A 26143-nucleotide genomic window follows, 5' to 3' on the forward strand; every position below is an offset into this window, starting at 1 on the left:
ATTAGGCTTGGATTTGGGGTAGATTTCAATCCTTCATCGCCCTGGCACACATCAGTTACTACAGAAAAAGTCAAATTCAATGTCAAATCCAGAGCCTCAAAGGAAAGAAGAATTCAGTTCCCAAGAGAACAGTGATAGCTTAATAATGTAAAACTCTATCTAGAGTTACATGGGCATTAAATTAGTGCTGTGAAACAATCCACTGAGGATTTACAGAAACACCTGGAAGTTCCTTCTAATGTCCATATAAATAGAACCCTGGAAAGCTTTTTACATTACCTGTTTTATGGCCTTTTAACTTTAATGAACCAAATGAAAACTGACTCTTCCAAATCCCATCCTTCATCTCTAGACAACATAAAATGTATTGATTTTATGTACGCATACTTCTTAAGCCACATTTAAGAAAATCGTCTCTGAGCTGGTTTTGGATGCATCTCTCTTCATCTTGTACATGAAACTCCAGCAGATTTGGTATGGCCTTTACCATCTAGTCCAACCCTGCCCTGCTCTTCCAAGCAACCAAATTTGGGATCCTTGCCATTTTCTGTGTTCATAAAATTAGTGGTGGAACTAGCACATTCAATGAAGACCTGTCTTTTCCTTTGTTACACTGGAAATCTTGAGGCCATTTCAATTGGATTTAGAAGATGAAGAAGTTGAAGACATTTGTTGGCCCAAATCTCTTTACAGTAGAGATGTGGAAAGATAATAAGATCATGAAGACACTGGCTGTTGACTGCAGAGCACCGCCACTGGCCTTGATGGTGGCATTTGCTGGACTTGGGAGTACAGTGGGAGGTGGCACTTGAAGGTGTTAGAGCAGTTATTTGATTTGAATAAATCTTCATGGGTAGGAGCAGAGCCAGAAGCTGCAGCCCCAGTCCAAGCCTGGCTGTCTAGCTCCACCCAAGTCCGCTCCCTGGGTTTGTGGTGTGTCTCGCAGAATGCCGGGTGCACGGTGAATCCTTGGCTCCCAGCGGACACAGGCAAGGTCAGCAGCAAATTTTATTGATCAGAATAATACTTGGATATAAAAGTGATTGATGCTAAATAAATTTATTTTTATTAGATAATTTTTTACCTATTCACTTAAACTTGCAGCCTGTCTAGTGTCTATTAGTTAAACTTTGTTTATATATATATATATGCATATATATTACATATATATAATTTGTTTTCCTATTGCATGCAAATTGAAAGGAAAATATGTACCATTTCTTTGTTGTATGTTGGATTATGTAGAAAATGTTTATAAACAATTCAAAAATAAGATGAATAAAATTCATGTAGGTGATTTGTGTAGTATCTTGACATTTGTTATTAATATGTAAAAAGTTCACTTCCAAATAACACTACCAAAATGCTAGATTTGATGTGTGCTCAATCTGAACAAGAGTTGATTGACACCTGTAAAATCTGTTTAAAACACTCTTCTTGTGCCCTGGCTGGGTAGCTTAGTTGGTTAGAGCATTGTCCTGATACACCAAGTTTGCGGGTTCAATCCCCTGTCCGGACACATATAAGAATCAACCACTGAATACAATCAATGTATGTCTCTGTCTCTGTCTCTCTCTCTCAAATCGATCAATAAATTTTTTCTTTATAATATATGCTCCTCTTGTAAGGAAATACAGGAATTTTAAATTTAAAAAAAAGGTTGTACCCACATCCTAGAAAACCCATTGAAGCCTAGAAAACCCAACCAGTTGGGTCCTACAGCCAACTCACTAGAAATCATCTTCAAGGATAACATGATCAAGTTTCCATAAGAGTTCCTGTACTAGTTTCTGAGATGGACACAAATATATCAAACTATGACATCAAGAAACTTAAGGTCTTAGGAAATAAGAGGCTTATGTGTAAAAATATTTGGAGAATGACTGGAACCTAAACTACAAAAGCAATAGTTTATACAAAGGAAAATTTACAGGCTAGGAGAACCGATATGGCTGTATTGAAGATAAAGATTTGGCCCAGCCCTTAAGGATGAATAGGAGGAGAGGAAGAAAGGGTTTCCTAGGGGAGATAAGGAAGAGAGATACCATGTGAGATAAAATACAGAAGTGGAAAACATCAGGCAGAATCTGGATTCCCTTCTATTTTACAGTATTTTTCAAATTTAATGTTACCCTTAGTTCATGACCTCTTTCAAGCCCCGCCACACTCTGCATTAGTCAAAAACAGTTACCCCCATTTTGCAGGTGAGGAAACTGATGCTGTATTTGAAAACATTAAGTTCTCCTGAGGAAAAGTCACCTAGTTACTGCAAGAGCGGAATTTTGACCCCTGTCCTCTGACTTCCAGATCAGAGCCCGGATCCCACCAGCCTGCCCAAGAATGGATGGAAGGGGAGAGCGCGAAGGAGGGTGACTGGAGTTCCTGCAGTTGCAGTCAGCCAGGGGCTGGGGAGGCCTGGAATCAATGACAGCAGGAGACGAAGAGAGGAAATCTTGCTTGTTGAAACAAAAGTACAATTAGTTAGAAAGGTAGGGGTTAAGAGAGGAGAGAGCTCAGGAGAGCAGACAGAAAGAATAGCCAGAGGCTGCTAGGGCCCAGAGTTGCTGTTCATCAGTCGCAAAATACTGTTTTGTCAACTATTTATTTGGTTTATATGAGGAAAACTTAAGTAGAGTAATGCTACTTTGACATTTACTTTTGGAGAACAAACTGGAAGGGTTTCAAAGGAAAAAAGAATCCCATTAAATCTTCAAACTAATAAAAAGGTCTTTTTTAAAGAAGGAGCTTCTCTATAGAAATTTATTCTAGGAAACCAGTCAAGAATTGCCTTGCAAACAAACCCAAGTCTTTAAATCTTCAACATCCAAGTGTTTTGTGCCTTCTGGTTGTGATACAGCATCAAGAAAATAGCATTCCTTCTAAAAATGTTTCCCCTGAATTTAATTAAGTCTTTAGACCTAATTTCCAATTCTAGGAATATGAGGGATAGAGAAACAAGTTAAATGGAAACAAGAAGAAAACAACCAGAGAAATCCCAGAGGTGAATCATCTTAAAGGACAACCAGTGATCTCGGGTAATTAGTGTCATGAAGCGGATGAGAGGGAAGGCAGCAGAGACTCTGCTAGGTTAAAATCTAACAATAATGTGCAAATGTATGGGCCCTGAGTGGGTCCCGGTTGGGACAAATCATGAGTTAAAAAAAAACATTTAGGAAACTGGAGAAGGAATATAGATTAGGTATTAAATGATTTGAAGGAATCAATAGTTAATTTTCCTAAGCATAGTGTAAGGGGTTAAGAAAAACCCTTCCCAGGGTGGTATTTCACCTCTGAATATATGTTTCTGATTAGTTCTCAGTAAAAGAATAGAATATGCCAAAATGGCAAAGTGTTCATTTTGAATCTAAGTAGTAAGTATATAGCTGCCTATTACATAATATCTATATTTGTGTTTGAAAATTTTACATCATAGAGCCCTGGCTGGCATAGCTCAGTGAATTGAGCGCAGGCTGCGAACCACAGGGTCACTGGGTCAATTCCCAGTCAGGGCACATGCCTGGGTTGCAGGCCAAGTCCCCAGTGGGAGCCACGTGAGAGGCAACCACACATTGATGTTTCTCTCCCTCTCTTTCTCCCTCCCTTCCCTTCTCTCTAAAAATAAGTAAATAAAATCTTTTTAAAAATTTACATAATAGAAAGTAAAAGTGAAGTAAAATGTCATGATCCTAACAAAGAATATTTGTTTTCTTGGTATTACTGTCCTACCATCTAACCCAACAGCTCTTCTAGCTGAGATGAGGCCTTATTAACACACTAACCCTCATAGGCCGGTATAACCAGCACCTGTGTTTTCTTCTAGTAGATGTGTCTCCCATATTTCTGAGGGGAAAATCTCTAAATAAAGGCTTTGTCTAATCAAAGGGGCCATGGGTTAAAAGACCACAGACCCTAAAGGGCATACAAATGAAGAACCTTTTCAAAAATCTGCATCGCCAGAAAAACAAGAGACCTGTTGCCATAGAAACCTAGCGTGGCTTGAGTGTTTCAAAGGAAAGCAGCACCTCTGTCAAGGAAAAAAGTCAGAGGTCCTCCCTAGGACCTTACCTCCGAGCTGCTGAAGGTCTACAGCACAAGCAGTGAGACAACACTGCCTGGCCTGCCCTCACTGGAGACCTCAGCATGACAATTTAACTCCTAGTCCAACTGCCTCTCCCTGTAGACCAGCTCCCTAAAGGTCTTGAAGTCACTTGTCCAGAGTCATAAACTAGTTAGCAGGGATCCTGTGACTAGTCCGGACTAGTTGTTCTTCCCATTATATCAGGATGAGTCTTTGTTGACACACTAACATAGTTTAAGAAACACCAAATGGACCTCAGAATTATATCAATGAACAGAATTCCTAACACACCAAATGTGAAGCTGAAAGACTTGCATCACCCTTTTTCTAAGCTGCTTCACTTGTAAAGGACCCCACCTTCAAAAAGCTCTATGCATTGTGGTCAAAGGGAAATAGAAAGAAAGAGGTAATATTAAAATGGAGGAAAAAAACAGCATGGATTAGCATGGCTTCCACTGAGGCAAGTCCTGAAGTTACTGACGGCTGGAGGCTACCAGCTAACTACTTGTGGCTGAAAGGCAAATTGTTTCTGGTGGGCATTCAGAGTGGCACACCTCCATGGTTACCTGTGCCCTCACAGAGGCACTTGTATTTTGAATGGGCGGTCAGTTAAAGAGGTATAAGCTACAGCAGCTCTACCTGAAAGTAATCTGGAGTTCAGCAAGGTCCTCACTGAGTTTACAGCCTCTCAGTTGAAATGCAGCACTCAATGCCTTCAACACTGCACATAAACATCTTACTACACGTGCATAAACTATACTATAGGTATCATTGTATTTGAAGCTATTTCAGGGAGGAATGCATTGTTTGGGGCATTTGCCAATGGCTTCTGTTGAACTGGGCTCTGATTCCTAGTTAGAGCAAATAAAAACTAATACATGTACATAAAACACATCAGGCCTCACGGCATGAGCCATGTGCTCTTGGAAGACTTCTTCACTTAAACAGCATATGGACCAGAACCTATGAAGAGCCAATTTCTTCACCTAAACCTGTTCACAGAACTCTAGATAGGCAGTACCTGTTGAGGAGTTGGGGGAGGGAGGATTCTCTCAAGGTTAGCAACCCAAACACAAAAAGAGCACAGAAAGATTAGAGGAAGAGAGCAGATAATGAAGACCAAATATTGCAGAACAGCCTCAGGTAGGACTTCTGCTTCAGCCTGCAGCTCCAGTGTGGGGATGAGACAGTGGTGTTTCAAGACACCATGCACTAAAGTACTAAACTGCCCCAGTGAAGAGATGGTGGTGGGAAAACAGGAAAAAAAGGCAGGCAAGGGGCTGGAAGATAATAAAACTTCACAGCCACAGTGAGGAAAGACGAGAGAAACTCAGTCAAGTGTTTTCAAAGGAAGTGAACTACTCAATTTTAGTAAAATCAGATTGGCACCAAGGATTGAAGCAGGAGAAGCTAGGAGAAGCTAGGAGGCAAGGCAGCCAGTTGAGAAGTCACTGTCTTTAGGGGAGAGGTGATTAAGAGGCAGAACAAAAGAAGATAAGATAGTCTAAAGATGCTGGAAGTACAAGAGTTAAGATTTAGAGCAAGAACAACCAAGGGGATTAACAAGAAAAAAAAGACTCTCAGATGAAACAAGGGCCCAGATTGCTCAGCCAACTGGCAATGTGTGTTCAATTAAAGTTCATTAGAAAGGCTAACTGGCCAGAATGGGCTTTAAAACATCAGAGAAAGAAGCCAGCCCTAATGCCTTCCATGCTGATCTTTAAAAAGTTTAAAATAAAACTAATTGCTTTTGAAAGCTCCATTTAATTTTAACTTTATGATACAGACAACTATGAATATTAATGTATTCTTTTTATTCCAGAACACTTAGACCAGAATCTTCTCTAAACCAACATGGACTATTTCTGTTAAAAAAATTTTTTTTCCTTCTACGTTCAGCTCAAAAACTACCTTTTCCATAGTCGTCTTTGGATTCAAGTCTTTCTGGCAGAGACTTCTGGTCCCTGCTAGCACAGACCACAGGCTCCTCGAAGGCCAAGACCTGGCCAGCGGCCTTTGTTTCCCCTTCAATAGCTGGCACAGGGTCACTCATAGAGCTGGTGTCTGATAAACACACACAGTTAGTACATCTTCAATTCTAAGGATTTCTTAAAATAAGGAAATAAAAATACAATAGATGTAAATTTAAGAATATACAACATTTGACCCAGCTGTGTGGGTCAATTGGTTGGAGTGTCGTCTCATACCCCAAAAGGCTGTACGTCTGATTCCCAGTCACAGCACAAATCTAGGTTGCAAGTTTGAACCTGGTTGGGGTACATATGGGAGGCAACCAACTGATATTTCTCTCTCACACCGATATTTCTCTCTCAAATCAATAAACATATCTTTGGGTGAGGGTCATACATATGCAACATTCTAAAGAATAAATTATGGTCTCTACAAGGACCAAACAGGTCTCTTCTAATTTCAAAATGAAACCTTGAAGACATTACGCTAAGTGAAATAAGCCAGTCATGAAGGACCAATATGGCACATTTCCACTCATATGAGGTACCTAGAATCATCAAATGCATACGGAAAGTAGAACCGTGGACACCAAGGGCTAGGAGGAAAGGAGAATAGGGTGTTATTGGTTAATGAGTTTAGGTCTGAGACGATGAAAAGCTTCTGGAGATGGATAGTGGTGATGGCTGCACAACAATGTGAACATACTTAATGCCAATAAACCATTTAAAAATGGTAAATTTCCTGTTACATGCATTTTGCCACAATAAAAAGCTAACAAAGAATACACAACTTTCATCTACGTGCACTTTGACACAATTGCAAATACACAGTAGGGAACACAATTCAGATACGTTAGCACTGATGGAACTTAATTATGTTGTATTATGTTTGCCTAATTGTTCAAAAGTTAAAATAAATGTGTATCTCTGAAATATATCTACAACTGTAGTTAAAGGTAACATTACTTTAAATGAAGGGAAATAAGAATTTATAATTGCATTAACAAAAAGTACAAGTCCTAAAAACATATTTAAAATGGAACTGAAGTTTCCAAACAGATTTTCATTTATAAAGTATAAATGACCACAACCTAATTATATGTGCTTAGACAAAACATATAAAATTTTGGCTTTCAATTATCTCCCTCAAGAGTATGGGAAAGGTTTGTTAGTTATTAATCTACCTTACAACTGAATGCAATTTAGCTAAATTGTTTTGCAATCATACATGAATTCCTCTTATCAAAAACTTTGTGAAATATCTTTAAGTAAGGATGTGAAGAAATGCCTCAAAATGAAACTACTTGGCTTTCTCTTTGCTAGAATTTAAAAAGAAAAGCAAAATTCCTATGTCTTATGATTCTTACATATTACTTGGTTCTTCACATGAAAGTCTAACACAGGCACCTAAAACCTGAGGGGGCATGATCCCTGTCGGAACAGGGATGCTGGTCACACACGCCTGAGTTCCGCACCGTGACATCCGGCAAGTGAGTTAACCTGAGCTTCCTCAGTTTCCACCTCATGCAAGTGTGAATGAACTCCAAGTTGACAGGAGGACCACATGAGGTCACATGTGTACAACCTGGCCTGCCTTTCCAGACAGGTGGTTCCCACACTCTTCTGACACCTAAGGCTTTTGTTAACCGGCACCCAGCATGTCGCCACCTTAAAACACCAAGGGGGAACTCACTTGATCCGGACAGGAAAAATACCTCAAAAATTTTGTGTCCTATAATTTGTTAAATCACTCCCTAACGGCCTACAATTTGACTTGTGGCCACTTTAAGTATCGAAACTACTAACATTACCTTCAAGTCAGATCTAGTACTCACTGCTAACACGTAGAAATATCTATAGCACTTCATACATGCCGGGAATTTCTCTTAGCACTTTATGTGTATGAATTCATTTAATCCTCACAATAACCCTATAAGATGGATAGGTACTGTACCATTAACGGCCCCATTTTACAGATGAGGCCATTGAGGCACAGCTGTGACAGGATCTGAAGCCAGGCATTCTGGCTCAAGTCTACTATCTCATACCTCTTCCTCTTGTTCTTTGTCTCTTTTTAAATCAATTTTGTCAACACTTACACCCTTGGACCTCCTGCATCTCATACCCCCTGGGACTGTCTCTGCTGCTGCTTCTCTCTTCTTACTATCTGAATGCAGACATTTCCTGAAGCTTAGACCTACCTCCTCCTCTCACTCCTGGCTTCACTGTCAGCTTTATCACTCACAAATCTAAATCTCTAGCCTTAAACCATCATGCCATCTCTTGGCCTGTTTAAGGCACTCCCTTTTCCTCTGTGCACATGTAAATCCCAACCATCCATATTTGCAAATCTGTCTAGTTGCTTTCAGTGCATAACAAAACACCTCAGAGTTTAGTGGTGTACAACTGTTTTATGATGTCCTCGTACTCTGTCCATCAGGAATTCACACACGGCACAGGGCATATATATGCCTGGCCTCTACTCCAGTGTCTGGGCCCTCAGTGGGGACAACAAGTCAGCTGTGGACTGGAATCACCTGGAGGAGTCTTTACTCACACGTCTAGAGCTTGATGCCACCTGTCAGGTGGAACCTCAGCTAAAGCAATCAGGCAAAACACCCACATGTGGCTTCTCCATGTGGTAGAGCATCTTCCCAGCATGGCACCCTCAGAGTAACTGGACTTTCTACATGGTGGCTCAGGCTCCAAAGTGTCCCACATCCTTAAAACACTTTCCAATTAATCTGATCCCACAGTTCTTTCTCACTAAAGAAAGGAATATATCAAGCAGCATGTGATTTTTTGTATGCCTTCTTATTTCTTGTAAGAGTCCAGGCAAAGCAAGTATTACCACTCTTCACAAAAAAGGGAAAATGATAATCAAGTTTAGAGACATGCCAGTAACTATACACATTATCAAGTGGCAAGGTCATGCACAAACTCAGGCTCCTATATGTACTAAAGATCACAATGATGATCAACTTTGCGAACATAGGAATGTTGTCAACCTATTTTTCTCTAATTTCAGGGTAAGGATTTTCAGTAACCAGGTTGTTCTTGCTGGCTCACTATTAGGATGAGTTGTATTTCTTTTACTCCTAGATTTGAAACAACTTTGTCAAAACACTGATTTTTCTATTTGTAAATACATGCACATACTTCAAAAATCAAAAACTGAAAATACTGTGGAAAGTCTTGCTCCTTCTTTGTCTGCCATCTGCCCAGTTCATATTCCTAGTGACATGTAACTGTGTACCCTCCAGGCCAACATAATTTGTTTAAATAACTGTATCCTCTTAAGGCCAATGGAAATATTTGTCTCCACACACCTATCCCCCTTCCCTACAAAGTGTGTGTAGCTCCTCATTCTAAGGGACTGGACATTTAGGTTGCCTCCATTCAAGGCTGCAGTAACTAACCTCGAGCATACATCATTTCATGGAGGCAAGTATCTACATAAGATAAATTCCCAGAGGCAGGCTTTTCAAGTAGGAAATATCAGTTTGTATCAGACAGATGCTGCCAAATAATCCTCCATGAAGACAGTTACATTCTCAACAGCGATATTTGTTTCCCTGTAACTCTAATAACTTAATGCAGTATCTGCATTTGCCAATCTAAAAAAAAAAGGAAAAAAATGTAGCTTGGGGGTCTGTGTGCATTTCTTATTGACAGTAAGGTCAAGCATCTTTCTGTGTGTTTGAGTCCTTCCTATTTCCTTTCCCGTGAACTGTTAATCTGTCTTGCCAATGTTTCAGTGGTGGTTTGGGCCTTTTCCTCACATTGATTTCCAGCATCTTTTTAGCATCCTGTTGTGCACTATATGAGTGGAAATATTTCTTCCCAGTTTGTCCCTTGACTTAATTTTTGTTGGTATTTGACACATGAAAACTCAGTTTTTATATATAGTGAAAGTTACAATAATTTTATTTTATGGCTTCTAGATTGAGTCAAAATTAGGTAGATCTTTCCTACAGAATTAGTATTAAAAATATAAAACCTTACATATTTTAAGCTTTATTTTAAATAGTTTTAAACTCATCAAATCCTTGCAAAGAAAGCCTAAAGAATTCCCATATACCTTCTTTATAGAACCCCAGTTAATAAATTCAGAAAGAATTAAAGAATGAAAAGTCATTATTTTGCAACTTCTAATAAGTACTGGATTTGGGTAATCACCAATAGCTACTAAAACAGGTAGGTGAAAGGCTAAACTGCAGTGGGCCCTGGCTGGTATGGCTCAATGGATTGAGCACGGGTTGCAAACCAAAGGGTTACCAGTTCGATTCTCAGTCAGGGCACACGCCTGTGTTTCGGGCCACATGAGACTCAACTACACATTGATGTTTCTCTCCCTCTCTTCCCCTCTTTCTAAAAATAAATAAAATCTTTAAAAATTTTAAAAAATAAAAATAAGCTGCAATGGAACAGCAAAAGAGTAATATGAGCTGGACCATGAATGCCTTCCATTTTACCTGCCTTTGACTTTTGAGAAAAATTCAGCCTGACTTCCATCCAAGGTTATGGTTGTACCACATCCCCAATGGACCACCATTTCAGCAAGACAAATGATGCCAGTAAGATTTCCTAGGAAAGAGCCTTCCTAGACCTGTGGGAAACCAAAAGGTAGGTCATTAATGCATCCTTCAGACTGGTTTACAACCAAAAGGGGAAGTACAGATAAGAGGGGGCCACACACTAAGCCTGACAAGCTCAGGGGAGGCCTGCATGGTGGGCCTTAGAAACCCCAAGACTGAAAACAACCACATAGGATGGTCTGAAACAACTATTCCTAATTAAAAATGGGTCAAGGCAAGTAATCGTATTGTATGCCTGTAGCTTCCTTGACAAAGGCCAATGTGAGTATTTACCTAAAGCTTGTCTATTGTTTTCTTACACCTAAGATTAACATAGTTTTGAAAAATCAGAGTAATTTTTTCCGGGCCTGTCAGGGCACACCCACTGCACCAGGGCACAGACCACAGAGCCCCTCAATGTTACTGTGTTCCCCACACCCCATCTCCATGTGATGTGAATGTTCATTGTTAACTATCCTGTACCCACCAATGTAAAAGAGTACAAGGAGGGAGGGCAAAAAACAACAAAAAAAACACACCGGAACTATCTTCTGGTGGGCAGAGATACTATCCCTTATAGTACAGGCTTTCCCCGCTAGGTGAATGTTTTAGGAACCCATCTGTATCAGTGCACCAGCTGGCATTGTTCTGAGAGGCTGCATTCAGCTTTAGTGAAGTTTTTTTTTTTTTGAAGACTCAACATATTTGCCCATTTCACAGTGGGTGACTTACGAGCACACCTGCTTACAGTGTGCTGAGTGTTAGGCAGTTTTTGACCAAAAACAGTATGACCCCTGTATCCCACCCTCCCTGTTCACCGAACTTGCCCCCTGAGTGACGTTTTCTTTTGTTTCCCTGGATGAAAACATCCTCAAAGGGAAACATTTTTCCAATGTGGAAGAGGTGAAACAAAAAATGGCAGAAACACTAAAAGGTATCAAAATTGACAAGTTCAAAAACTGTTTTGAACAGTGGAAAAAGTGTCTCAATAGGTGTATTGCATCAAATGGAGAGTACTTTGAAGGTGACTGAAGTTTAAGCATGTAAGAATAAATAAATACACAAATTTTTATAAATAATTTTAGGTTGTTTGGGTCCCCCCTTGTATATGTTTCTCCATTTTACTTTTTATTCAGTCCCAGAGATTTCCTCACTTTGCTTTGTCCTATCCCTTAACCTACCACCAATGGATTTCATGTAACCCTCTTTATCTCTTCCTTTGATTTTAATGTATAAAATAAGCTTCAAAACTGCCATTCTCTGGAGAATTTTCTCAATTCATTGAGATTTTGCTTCCTAGCAATTGTCATTAATTCGGCTTAAATAAACTGTTGGGAACCACCCTGACTGGTATCAGAAGCTGAAACCCCCACCTAGGCTAAGGCTAAGGGAACACCCTTGGAACCGTAAGCCAGCAAGGAGACAAAAGCTTATCTCCCTGGCAGGAATACTGCTTCTGCTGCTTTATTCATAACTGAACCCCCAAAAAGCTTGGTCGGTTAGCCAAAGACGGGTAAGATTCCCCAAGGGGGGAACGACCTAAGACAGGCACAATCACTTTGGGAGGCCCCCCAAAAGAAGGACTTGGGGGGCTGCAGCAAAAGGGGGTGATGGACCCGCGCTCCTTGGCTTTGACATAGCCTGAGTTCTCAGCTTCTGAGAGAAAACCTCCTTATCTCTTGGTTGCCTTAGTTCCCTTGATCCACCTAAGCCTGAAACAATGACAGGGTGGTGCAGCTCTGTGCTGAAAAGGGCAGATTCCCTGGGTGATCAGGCCTAAGAAAGAATATGTAAATTACTGTGAAATCTTCTTTGTTTAGAATGCTCTCAGTTGAATGAGAAGGGTCTTAGGAGGAAGTTAGTTTGTTCCTCAGTCTTACAGCTCTTTGACCCCGACTCAAAATAGACCCTCAGAGTTCTTTGTTTTCTATGGTTCCTTACTTCCCCCTAATGAGTACTGTACTTTACCTGAATTATGCAAAGTGAGCCCAATAAAAGCAGGTATGGATGGTAAATCAGCGTGCTCCCCACTGGGGGGGGGGGGTGGCCATTTCATCCCTACTTCTCCACAGAAACTAGTCTGTCTCTGTGCATGTGTTTTTTCTCGAGTGTTTATTGTCAAGCCATCCACAGCATTCCATGGTCACTGCTGGCCGGGGACCCACGAGCAACAATAAACTCATAAAAATTCTCTAAAAAGGGAAAAAAAAGAGCTGATCCAAGGATCGCCCTGTGATGCTAGATTCAAAGGACAGTCAGTTTCCGGGCAGGTGACTGCCTCTTCTAGCTTCCCTCCCAGCCCACACGCCACAGCCCCGTGGTGAAGAGTAACCGGGAGAGCAGTGAGCCCCACGACCAAGCACACAGTGGGCAGTGAGGGAAGGTGCACCAGGCACCTTTGAAGAAAAGCTACAGCACAGGGGGAACCAGCACGCTCCCCAGAAGAGCAGAAGTTACTATCAACCCACTCAGGAGAAACTGAAAAAATAATAACCTGGGAAATGTAAAGTGCCAAGTTATTTACTTTTTATAACACTCAGGCAACACTATTAAGCAAGAATTGATATAAAAAGATATGTTATCTTGTTTACAATAACAGAAATGTGGTTGTTTCAAAGAAATTTGTTTCTGTTCAAAACAATCTGTGCAGTCACAGGCATCCATCCGCTCTCTTCTGAAGAGGTGAAAAATCAGTGACTGTGCAGGACCATCTTCCCTTCACTCTCTGCTCCGCCTCCCACAGATCTAAGGTCTCCCTCCTTCTCTCTCCCACTGGGGTTGGTGCAAGTCTTCGACCCCCACCATTTCAGGTTTATTTCTTTAAGGTTCAGCACATCCTCATCCTCTCTGTCTTCTCTTTAACTGTGTACCTCTAAGAAATCAATATTAAATCCTTAAGTGTAATCTGCTAGGTAGAGGCTTTCAAACTTTTGATCACAACCTATGGTAAGAAATACATTTTACATTGGGTCACTACACACCAGAAAGTTACACCTATAAAACCTCCACAGAAGTTCCTCGAAACATCTACCCTTTTTACATGGGATAGACTGATCTCCGTTCTACTCCACCTTTTTTTTTTTTTTTTTTTTGGTGCTGATAACCCAACTATTAGGTGGCAACTCAGTTTGAAAGGATAAGATACCCTGATATATCTCTCTAAGTAGCAACGTAAGGAAGTGGCTAAGAGTTCTGCCTTTGGCCTGCCTGGATTCAATCACCAGCCCTACCACGAACCTATCAGACTCTGTGCCGCAGTTTCCCTGTCACGGGTATAAAAGAACAGTGTTGTCTTAAAATTGAGATTAACCAAGATCATCCACATGAAGCACTTATAGCACAGAAAGTATTCAGTTAATGGCTACTAATAATTCTTAAATGGTCTGTGGACTTTTTCATTGTGGTAACATGTACCTAAAATTCATCATTTTAACCATTTAAAGTGTGCGATTCAGTGGTATTGCAACCTTCACCACTCTCTAGTCCCAGGACATTTAACACCCCAAAAGGAAACTTGTACCCATTCCACCCTCTTCCCAAGGCCCTGGCAACCCCTAATCTGCTTTCTGTCTCTAGGTCTACAGACTTTTTAATTCCTCATCCAAGGATACAATTATTGATTTTAGAGCGGGAGGAAGGGAGGGTGAAGGAGAGAGAGATGTGAAAGAGAAACATCCATCAGTTGCCTCCCATACACACCCCAACTGGGGATAGAACCCACAACCTAGAAAATGTGCCTTGATCGGGATTGATCCCACAGCCTTTTGGTGCACAGGACATCACTCCAATCAACGGAGCCACACAGCCAGGACAGTCCATAGACTTTTTAAAGAAGAAAGTTAAACTTGACTAAAGCAGTTTTCTAAGGTAGAATGAAGTGTTCTTTGGTGTCATTAGTCCTGTGGCTCAGCAGACAAACTTCTGCTAACCATTTCTTTGGAAAACATCTGAGCCACTTAAAGGAAATTCTGTGACCTATAGGGGGTCAGAAATCCCTCTCTTGTGAAATCTATTGGGGCAAGATTCCCAAGGCCTGACCAGTGCAGGGAGGACAGGGCTATCACTGTCCACAAGAGGCAGAATGAGCAAGCTTCGTTAATCTATGAAGCTGTTTTTTCTTTAGTCATTCCTTCTTTAGTCATGGAATATCACCAAAAAGTAGCATTTTCATCAAATAAAGAATGTTTACTCTTCAGTCTTTACATTTGAAATTCTGCTTACGAAGCTCTAAACTTTTATCATTAAGGGATTAAACAAGTGAACTTGGACACATTCTTGGCTTTAGGGTGTAGTATAATTTCCTTTTTGGGCCTCACCCTTCTCATACTCTGCTTTACCACCCTTCCTTTGGGGTGTGGAAGACTGGGCAAAAATAACTTTGTTCTTCTCAAGACTTCTTCAGGACTTGCCAGATAGTCCATCAGGGAAATAACAGTGGCAGGGAAGTTACCTTTCAAAGCACCGCTTTTATTCTTTGAGCAATAACAGAAGGCTTCTAAGGCCAAAAAAATAAATGTCACCACAAGGCACCAAAGATGTGAAGATGTGAACTACAGAATCTGAAGAATATCCTTTGGTCCCAGCTGTACAAGTCAGATTCAGTCATTTCCTACTTCCTCTCCATTCCCAGCCCCCTGCTTCCCCTTGTCCTAGATGAAAGCTTGACCCTGAGTGGTAGCACTGGGCCAACCGGGTTTATTTGGAGTGTATGTGGGAAGGGTGACAGAGCGTCTCGACTCAGTGTCCCAGAGTTCAGCAAACATCCCTGACTCCCACTTTATTGCTTTATTGACATGGATTGAACCTAGGCTATCAGGACGTCGCTCTAACCAACTGAGCACTGGACCACAGCTTTAAGCAGCAAATTAGCCCCAGAAACCTCACACCTCAAACTCCGGGAAGCCTGTGCCCAGAGCTGTACCAAATTCTGGAAGAGTCCTAAGCTAAAGTGAATTCGATGTGGAGCAAAGACAATTGCAACTTTCCGAAGCCCGGGGTGCCTGGCAAGTCAGGGAGAGTGAAGGTCCCCCGAGTTCGCGGTGAAGGATCGCCCCTGGCACTCCAAACGCACAAAGCCAAAGACGAGACCTCAAGAGAAGAGACGACTTAGGAAGCAGTCACTTCCTCAAGCGCCCATGTGATCCTCACCATGGGTTCAGCAGTTGCCTCAGGCATCCTGCCCTGGGCAACTCAGTGGCCGCAGTCTCGCCAGCCCCAAGGCTGCGTGCTGGGAGCAGGGGGACTCCTCGAGGGCGACTACCGCGGTTACCCAGGTAGAGAGGCCGCTCCCGCTCAGAGCGCTCGAAATGCGTCCCACGCAGGCCTTGCCTTGGCGGGCAGTAGGGCCAGGGCCGGGGGATAGGGGGAATTCAGAAGGTGCAGCACTTGCCTCCCTCTGCCAAGAGTGAGCCAAGTCGAAACTTCCCGGAGCCCGCGCGCTCTTCCTGCAGCCACCTCCCGGCTCCCAGCAGGTGGAAGCAGCCCGCGCCCACGGGACCAGCGGGATCACTGACCTGAGATGGTCTCCTGGTAACCCTTGGTGAAGAACTGCATGGCCATGGCCGCCCTCCAGGGCGTCTTAAGCAGCCCCTGTCGCTGGGGGTCTTCACCCAGCGAGCGCAGGATAGACGAGTAGGCGGCTGCCAGGTTGGTGAGGTTCAGCTCGTTATCCTCCTCGGTGCGGGGCCGCTCGCCTTTCCAGTTGTCCGCCAGCTGGGCTCTCTTGGTCTCCGGCCGCGGCGACTTTTCCGCGAGTCGGCTCGGCCCGGGCCGCGGCGGCTCCCCCTCCAGGCACCCATTGCTGTACCTGGGGTCCCGCGGCTGTGCCGGCGCTCGCGCCGGGCCTTTCTCCATGGACCCGCCGCTGCCACTGGGCAGGAACCTTAGTAGGTTTCAGGGGCTGCGATTAAACTTCGCCGGACGCCGCGGGCAAAGGGCTGTGGTGGGAGAAACTAGAAGACTGTAGGCGACTGGTAGGAGAAATGTGACAAGTGCGGCCCGGACCTCTTTTTTATGGGCTAGAGGCTCGGCTGGCGCCACGGGGCGTTCCGATTGGTGGATGCGGCCTTGCGTCACGGGCCTCGCCCCGCCCCGGGCCCGGCCCGGGGGAGGCCAGGGGCTCGGTGGGGCGCGCTCCCGGGAGGACGTGAGTCTGCGGCAGTGCGGCGGGCTGCGCCGGAGCGCTTTCGGCACCAGTGGAGCGGAGTGGGATCAGCCTCCCTGAGTTGTTGCGGGACAAACGGAATCCGAAAGGTGCCGAGGCTCCAGACGGAGCTGGAACCTCGCCGGGGAGAGGCACGGAAAATAGTATGACTTGAAACTCGTGCTTTCGTTAGTTTAAAATATGGGCGGCGCACCCTCTGGCCAGTTTCAGAGGCAGTGTTACACCAAGTATTCCTAAGTGACTCCCAATATTTAGGATGACGGTATTTCTGGTGGCCAGAACTTTGACCCTGGGGAAATTGACTTGCAAGCGAAACTAAGGTTCTTCCTTCTGATGTTGATAAAAATTGCAAAACGTCATTGATCAACCGAAGTCTTAACCAGTGACATCTGCTTTTACTGTTTTAAGACTTAAAAATGGGCTTTTTTCCCCTTACTTGAGGGATTATTTCATAAGGCCAATAGTGAGGGGTTTTATTTATTTTTTATTTATTTTTACATGAATCTTTTGTTCCACTTATTTATGTATTCATTGGTTGATTCTTGTATATGCCCTGACCTGGATTGAACCTTGGCCATAAGGACATGGCTCTAAACAAATGAGCTACCACACCAGGGTCAAAAGTGAGTTTTAAACCATGTATCAAATTATCTTATGATTTGCTCCAGAGAGTTTCTAATGCTGATTTTCTGATGTATAAAGTATTACAAGGCTTATGATCAGATGAATCAGGAGGGAAGTCCCCAGAATTACTCTATACTAATAAAGTAGCTCCGTCATTGTAAGTATTCATTGAATGTCTGCTCCAGGCATAGGTCTGTTCTAAACACTAAGGACAGAAATATGGAAATTGACTGGTCTCTTACGCATCTTTAATCTAAAATAGAAGAAATATTCATGTAAATGGGTTTTTAAAAGACAGTTATTTAATTTCTATATACGTTAAATACCAAGTCACATAAATCATGAAATATAAACATGCTTTGGAAAGTCTCTTTGTCACTCTCCTAATATTTATTGTTGATGCAGACACTGGCCCTCAGTGTCTGCAGCATTGTGGAAGAGATGAAAAAAATTCACACGGACCACCGATGTCCTATGGAAGAAAAGGGACCACTCAGGCACTCTCTAAAGGGGATAGCGCTCGGACCTTGACCTTTATTGGGTTTAATTCACATAGGAATACAGGGTGTATATGTAAATTTCATCAGTCATTGTCAGGCAGAAGTGATTGAACAATAGATAACATTCAAAGAACTCTGAGGGCTTATTTTGAGTCAGGATCAGATAGCTAAAGGGCCATAAAACTTTGGGGAACAAACTCATTTCATGCTTGGACCCTTATCGTTCAAATTGAGGGTGTTCCCAAAGTAGGTTTCGTAGGATTTTATGCATTCTTTCTTAGGCCTGATAGCCCTAGAGAACCCGCCCTTTCCAGCACAAGGCCGCACCCACCTCCAGCATTGTTTCAAGCTTAAGGCATTGTTTAAGGCTTAAATCAGACAGGGGAAGTAAGGCAGCCAAGAGATTAGAAGACTTCTGACAGACAGAAGGCAGACCCAAGGACTCAGGCTACTTTAAAGCCAAGGAGTGAGGGTCCATCACCTCCTTTTCCTATGGCCCCCTCAAGTCCTTTCCTGAGGGCCCCATCATGACCATGCCTGTCTTAGGTCATCCCTCCCTTGAGGAATCTTACCCATCATTGGCTAACCAGCCATCCGCCCCAGGGTCAAGCAGCGTGAGGTGAAAGGGGGCAGAGGCAGTGCCCCTACAAGGAAAATAAGCTGTGTCTTCTAAGTGGCTTATGGTTCCAAGGTCTTTTTACTCAGCCTTAGCCACGAGGGGTCACAGCTTCTGAAACCAGGCAGGATGATTCCCAGCTTATTATATGCTTTTTTTTTTTCCATTGACATTTCCCCCCTTTAACTGCATTGCCCACTGTCCACTATTTCAACCATAGTTGGAAACAACATTAAAGGATGGTCTGTTTTTAACAAATGAGAACAAAGATACCAAGTAAGTTACTTTAAAAAATGAAGGGATTTAATGGGGATGCTTTCAGTAAAGGTTTACTTTTTGCCTTCTTTTAAAAACATTTGTAAACATTAATTAATATCATACTTCCCAAAGACAATTTCTAATGGAAATTTTACTCTAAAAATTAACATTTTCTTCTAAACACTGCCACTGAAGCATCAGCACATTTGTTGCCAATTGTCAATACAAAGTTTCTGGATGTGTTCTAGAACATATTTACTTGTAAAATGGAGGCGATGTCTTCTAGCTAAATGTAAGGAAGCTTTAAAATCATCAACATTATTTAAACGGCTCAACAATGAAATATAAGTAGTTTGGTAGTTATAAGTAGAGAAAAGAGGAAAAGGAGGAATACACTAAAAGAACAGGGACATGTTCCGCAGAATTTATTAGCATAAAATGGTTCAAAAGTCAAGATGTGGGCATTCACAGCCAGGGTTTGTGACAGCATCTATGATTCTAGCCCAGTATGTCACCCATTATGGCCTTGGACCCAAACTGGGAATTGCCCTCTACCAAAACACCAAAGATTTTTTTTTTATTTTTTCCATTTCTAAGGTTGTAATAGAGAAGCAGGTAAGTGAGATGCATAGCTTCAGAGATTGAATACTGGAGGACTACAAAGATATAGTCACTTGTCAAGGGTAACAGGTAAACTAACATTAGGCATTTGGCAATGGTAATTGGAAAAAAGCAAATTTCTTTAAATGGACTTGGTGAAGGTTTGATATTTGAAATTCAAACTTTGGAGGAGATTCTGGATCAAGGTGGAAAGGTACACAAGAGAAGTATCCTTATCCCACTCCTAACTTCCAGAAGCAGGACTGTGGAGTCAGTGTCTCACTAAACCCCCAAATGTAGGAAATTGGACGGAGGCCCGGACCTTTATTCTTTTCTGACTAGGGGAATGGAAGAACCTTTAGAGAGAAAATGAAAGAATGTGAACACTGAGCTTACTTTGTGAGATGGAAGGGAAGACTCAAGGGCTCCATATGGAGCTGAAGAAACTGTGCAAAGACACCTCCTAAGAGTAGACATGCCCCAAATAGTTGCATGTCACTGGTGGAGGATGTTTAATGCCATCTCAGAAGAATGAGAAGATGCTAATAAGACAGGCACTAATGGAGAGTACACACTTCAACAGCTGAATGCTGTCCTAACCTCCACAATTCCTCACAGAAGAAGGCATAGAACACAGACCGCTCAAGCTGCAAACTGTAGCGGAGTCGGTTTGCTGCAGTTTGGCGTCACTATAATGGGAGACACAAAGAAGTCAACCTCAGTAACATTAGGCATGGACAGAAGGGAGAGAAACAGCCTGGCAACTGTGCAAACACACAACAGCCAAACACACGAAAGCAAACAAAAGGGGGAAATAATACTGCATGTGGATGATATAAAGAAAAGGAAGCCAACACAGCAGCAAATAAGGCTCATGGAACCGAAGAAAATTCCTCACAAATGCTTTCTGCTACAGAACAACTTAATAAAAACATGGATTCAATAAGACAAAAACCAGGATAATAATAGAATTGCAAAAGGAGTTACAGATCTAAGGAAACAAATTGAGGGTCATTATTATTATGGAATTAATTAGAAGCATGTACAGGTGGGTGGAAATGGGAGGGAGGAGGGGAGGGTTGGGTGAGTGGGTTGGGATGGGAGTAAAAGATAGAAAATTGTACTGCAACAACAGTTCAAATAAAATTTAATAAAAAAGAGAAATAACAATGTTCGATTTCTAATAAAAAAAGAAAACAGTAAAAAAAAAGAAGCATGTACAAAATAGACCCTGTTGAAAATTCAATTGCTGATATGAAGTTAGGCATCACAATGAATGTACAATAGGAGGAAGATGAAAGCTATTAGAAAAGACAAAGAGGACCTAGCATAACAATAATTAGAGTTCCTGAGGTAGGGAACTCAACAAATGAGAGGATGTAGTCAACATATAAGCATATTTCTCTACCAGAAATAAGCCTTTATATTTATGTTCAGTTGATTTACATCAAGGGTAAAATCAATGGGCTAAAGACAATTCAGTGGGGTAAAGAAGACTCTTTTCAACAAATGGAACTAGGACAGCTGGACACCAACATGCAAAAGAAAGAAGCTGGATCTCTAACTCACACCACATACAAAAATTAAATAGGTTAAAGACCTAAATGTAAGCACAAAAATTATAAGCTTCAGAAGAAAACATAGGCATAAATCTTCATGACCTTGGATTAGGCCATTAGATTTCTTAGAATAACACCAAAAATGGAAGCAACAAAGTAAAAACTAGATAGATTTTACAAAAATTAAAAACTGTTGTGCTTCAAAGGATACTCAAAAAGGAAAAAGACAAGCTACAGACTGGAAGAAGATATTTGCAAATTATATATCTGATGTGGATTAGTATCTGGAATATACAAAGAACCCTTACAACTAAATAATAAATAGATCAGCCATAAGTAGAGCAAGGCTTGGGAGTCAGGGTATAGAAGGTGCTCAGAGCCAGGCTGGGGTGCGGGGGGCGTGCAGGCCAGGCCAGCAGCAGAGCACTGGACCTTCCCAGTGTCCACACCACCTCCAGAACCAGTCACTGTGGACAGGCGCCTCCCCCTGTGCCAGGAAACCAGGTTCTTGAATCCTCAAAATTTCAAGTAGAAAGAAAAGATATGTTAGGAAAGGAGAAAAGTATTCCACATTCCAGAGTTCTCTGTTGGAAGCACTCTTTGTGTTACTATGGCTGACCCACATGCCAATGGAAAAACCTGCCAGTCTGGGGGGATTTGCATCCAGAGATCAGGAGCAGGACTTGGAGTTCCTTGTATCCTTAGGAATACTATTAAAGGAAGGATGTTGAGATTTGCTTTGAATTTTATAACTTTAGAATCCAGGGATGCGATCCAAGTGGTCAAATTAGAGGAATGACTGGATGACAGCTTGCTATACTTAGGAGATCCCCTTTCTGAATTCTGCACTTTTGATACTAATAGGAAGCCAATAGTAAAAAATTCTAGCCAAGAAGTTCCTGTGAATCAGCTGAAAGTAAAAATGAAGTCTAAGCCCTGGTTCAAGTGCTGGGAGCATTCAAAGTGTAATATTAAAGGAATCAGATTTGATCTTTTTAACTGAAGAGCAAATGAAAGAAGCTCAGAAGTAGTCAGCAGTGGCTTGAGTTTGATATGATGAGGGAATATGATACTTCAGAAATTGAAGCTGAAATAGGGGATGAAATTGAAGCATCAAAAAAGGCTCTATCTGAAAATGAGCAGAGGATATACTGACTCTCAGAGGATTTTTTAAAGAGATCAACTTAATTATATATATAAAAACATAGTCATTAAATCAACTAAGCATTATTTTATGAGTAAATTTTAAAAATAAAATTAGCATGTCAGTTTATTACTTTAGAAGAGAAATATATAAAAAATAAAAATAGTAATAAATAGGCCAATAACCTAATTTAAAAATGGGCAAAGGATTTGCACAGACATTTCTTCAAAGAAACATACACATGGCCAATAAGCATATGAAAAGATGCTCAACTTCATTAGCCATCAGAGAAATATAAATCAGGGTGTGAATGAGTACTATTGTACCCCATACTCACTAGGATGACTAGTTTAAAAGGTAGGTAATAAAAAGTGTTTCTGAGGATGTGAAGAAATTGGAAAACTTCCAATTTCTTGGGGTATAAAGGAGTGTACCCGCTTTAGAACACAGTCTGACAGTTCCTTAAAACATTAAATATAGAGTTCCCAAAACAGTTATGAACTCAAGAGTAATGAAAAACATGTGTCCACACAAAACCTTGTACATGAATGTTCATAGCACCATTATTCATAATAGCTAAAAAGCAGGAACAACCCAAGTGATGCAAGGATACAAAAGGTATGAGACCGCCCTGGCTGGTGTGGCTCAGTGGATTGAGTGCCGGCCTGTGAACCAAAGGGTCTCCAGTTTGATTCCCAGTCAGGGCACAGGCCTGGGTTGTGGGCCAGGTCCCCAGTAGGGGGTGCATGAGAGGCAACCACACACTGATATTTCTCTCCTCTCTTTCTCCTTCTCTTCCCCTCTCTCTAAAAATAAATTAAATTAAAAAAAAGGTATGAGACATATGTGTACTGGGATATTACTCAGCTATAAAAATGAGGCATTAATATATCCTATAACATGAATGAACCTTGAAAACATCCTACTAAGTGAAAAAGGCCAAATGCAAGTCTATATATTGTGCGATTCTATATATGAAATGCCAGAAGCAAATGCATGGAATCAGAAAGTAGATTAGTGGTTGCCAGGGCCTGGCAAGATGGGTAATAGGAAGTGACCACTAATAGGTATAGGTTTTTAGGGGGGGGGGGCAATGGAAAATATCGGGAATTAGATAATGGTGGTGGTTGTACAGCTTTGTGAATATACTAAAATCTACTTTAATCAATGTCACCCCAATAAATTTAATTAAAAATATAAAAACCACTAAACTGCACAATTCAAAAGACCTTTATGGTATATGAATTATATATCAATAAAGAAGAATATTTCTCTTAGCCCTGGCTGGCGTAGCTCAGTGGATTGAGCACAGGCTGCGAACCAAAGTGTCGCAGGTTCGATTCCCAGTTAGGGTACATGCCTGGGTTTCAGGCCATGACCCCCAGCAACCACACATTGATGTTTCTCTCCCTCTCTCTCTCTCTCTCTCTCTCTCTCTCTCTCCCTCCCATCCCTCTCTGAAAATAAATAAATAAAATTCTTAAAAAAAAGAATATTTCTCTTAAAAAGTTAAAAATACAGTTTGCAAAAAAATATGTACAGTTTCCTAGAACAATTTGTTGTAGAAAAGTTTGAGACAGAATGCATAACACCAGGCTGGATAAACTCCAAGGACAAAGACAGCTTCAAGGACAGAGTTTTTCAAGTATGTAGACAAAAAACAAAACAACAAATTGCCTAAATGGGGTTGGGAGTAGGGGCACAGCCTTCAGTTTTTCCATAGCAACATCCATTGCCAAAAGGTTGGGGGAAAGGGGGAGACAATTCTATAGCTTTAAGGAAAATAAGTTATACCCACTCAAGAAAGCATTCAAGTAGAGGGATATACCATCTCAAACATGTATGAACTTAGAAAACACAGCTCCTCTAAGTCCTTATTGAGAAAACCACTTGATATGAGAACCTGCTAATTAAGAGATAATCAAAACAGAGAACTTAAGAATGAAGAAGTGATGGTAAACATTTAAATATAAAACCAATTTCAAATATTTAAATATAAAAATGCTAAGTGTAACCCTGGCAGGGTGGCTCAGTTGGTTCAAGGGACATCCTATACATCAAAGGTTGCAGGTTCAATTCCCAGTCAGGACTCATATGGGAGGCAACTAATTAATGTTTCTCTCCACATCAATGTACATCCATGTTTCTCTCTCTCCCTTTCTCTCTCTCTTACTCTCACTCTCTTTCTCTCTCTCTCAAATCAATAAAAATGTATCCTCCAGTTAAGATTACGAAAAAAAAACAAAGTATAAAGTCAATACTAAATAACTTTGAGAATCACTGTCATAGAACAGATCATGAACAGTATTAACCTGGTCACTATAAGAATAATAATACAATTACACAAAACCAAGAATTGGGGAGAGGGAGATGGGTACAATCTTCATCTTTCCTAAAAAAGATTCAGTAATATTTAAACTGAAACATAGTATTAAAAAAAATCAAACAACAACTCAAACCTCTTCATAATTTTCATAATTGCTTTTTTAACCTTAGAGGGATTGTTTAAAAAAAAAATGTTACTGGTGGTAAACAGCAAATTCTCACTGATGGTTAATTCTTTATGTCAATGTGACGTCTGAGGAATGCCCAAGTGGCTGGTAGAACATTATTTCTGGGTGTGTCTCTGAGAGTGTTTCTGGAAGAGACTGGTGTTTGAGTTGGTGAACCAACTAAAGAACACTGCCCTCCCTGCCCAGTGTAGGTGGGTGTCATCCAGTCCATGGAGGGTCTGAGTAGAGCAAACAGGTGGAGGAAAGGCACATTCCCTCTCTGCTTGAGCAGAGGCATCCATCTTCTCCTGCCCTCTGACATTGATCATCCAGCTCCTGGTTCTCGGGCTGTCTCAAACCAGAACTGACACCATCAGCCCTCTCCCTTGTCAAGCCTTTGGACTCTCAGACTTTTTTTAAATGATCACTAAGTGTTCACCCAAATATTATCAATTCTGTGTGAACTATAAACTTGTTTTGAAGATTTGTGTCCATTTTATTTTATTTTACTTTTAAGATTTTATGTATTTATTTTAGAGAGATGGGGAAGGGAGGGAGAAAGAGAGGGAGTGAAACATCAATGTGTGGTTGCCTCTAGCACACCCCATACTGGGGATATGGCCTGCAACCCAGGCATGTGCCCTGATTGGGAATCAAACCGGAGATGCTTTGGTTCACAGGCCTGCACTCAATCCACAGAGCTACACCAGCCAGGTGTCCATTTTATAATGATACAACTTGTGCTGAAGAGTTTTTTAAAAGATAACCTACAGCCCTTATTGGTGTGGCTCAGTTGGTTGGGTATTGTACCATAAAGCATGTCACCAGTTTGATTCCCGGTCAGTATACATGCCTAGGTTGCAGGTTTAGTCCCTGGTTGGGGCATGTACAAGAGGCAACTCACTGATGCTACTCTCACATATGTGTTGGGAACCGCCCTGACTGGTATCAGAAGCTGAAACCCCCACCTAGGCTAAGGCTAAGGGAATGCCCTTGGAACTGTAAGCCAGCAAGGAAACAAAAGCTTATCTCCCTGGCAGGAATGCTGCTTCTGCTGCTTTATTCATAACTGAACCCTAAAAAGCTTGGTCAGTTAGCCAAAGACAGGTAAGATTCCCCAAGGGGGGAACGACCTAAGACAGGCACAATCACTTTGGGAGGCCCCCCAAAAGAAGGACTTGGGGGGCTGCAACAAAAGGGGGTGATGGGCCCTCGCTCCTCGGCTTTGACATAGCCTGAGTTCTCAGCATCTGGGAGAAAAACTCCTGTCTCTCAGCTGCCTTAGTTCCCTTGCTCCACCTAAGCCTGAAACAATGACAGGGTGGTGCAGCTCTGTGCTGAAAAGGGCGGATTCCCCGGGTGATCAGGCCTAAGAAAGAATATGTAAATTACTGTGAAATCTTCTTTGTTTAGAATGCTCTCAGTTGAATAAGAGGGGTCCAAAGAGGAAGTTAGTTTGTTCCTCAGTCTTACAGCTCTTTGACCCCGACTCAAAATAGACCCTCAGAGTTCCTTGTTTTCTATGGTTCCTTACTTCCCCTAATGAGTACTGTACTTTACCT

The 26143-nt window shown here is 41.7% G+C and overlaps 1 protein-coding gene and 1 pseudogene across 1 annotated transcript in view; one reads left to right on the plus strand and one right to left on the minus strand.

Moving 5' to 3' along the window:
- GCH1 (GTP cyclohydrolase 1) overlaps positions 1-16607 on the minus strand; it is a 50909-nt gene extending 34302 nt beyond the window's left edge. The window contains exon 1 of the mRNA XM_045822733.1: positions 16139-16607. Coding sequence (XP_045678689.1) covers positions 16139-16478 — 340 coding nt within the window. The 5' untranslated portion in view covers positions 16479-16607. The remainder of the gene's footprint in view (positions 1-16138) is intronic.
- A 3819-nt stretch (positions 16608-20426) lies between these two features.
- Positions 20427-22100, plus strand: LOC123807882 (annotated as a pseudogene).
- The last annotated feature ends 4043 nt before the right edge of the window (positions 22101-26143 follow it).

The sequence above is a fragment of the Phyllostomus hastatus genome, unplaced genomic scaffold (genome assembly GCF_019186645.2).
Source record: "Phyllostomus hastatus isolate PE091 unplaced genomic scaffold, TTU_PhHast_1.1 phas_scaffold_501, whole genome shotgun sequence".
Lineage (NCBI taxonomy): Eukaryota > Metazoa > Chordata > Mammalia > Chiroptera > Phyllostomidae > Phyllostomus > Phyllostomus hastatus.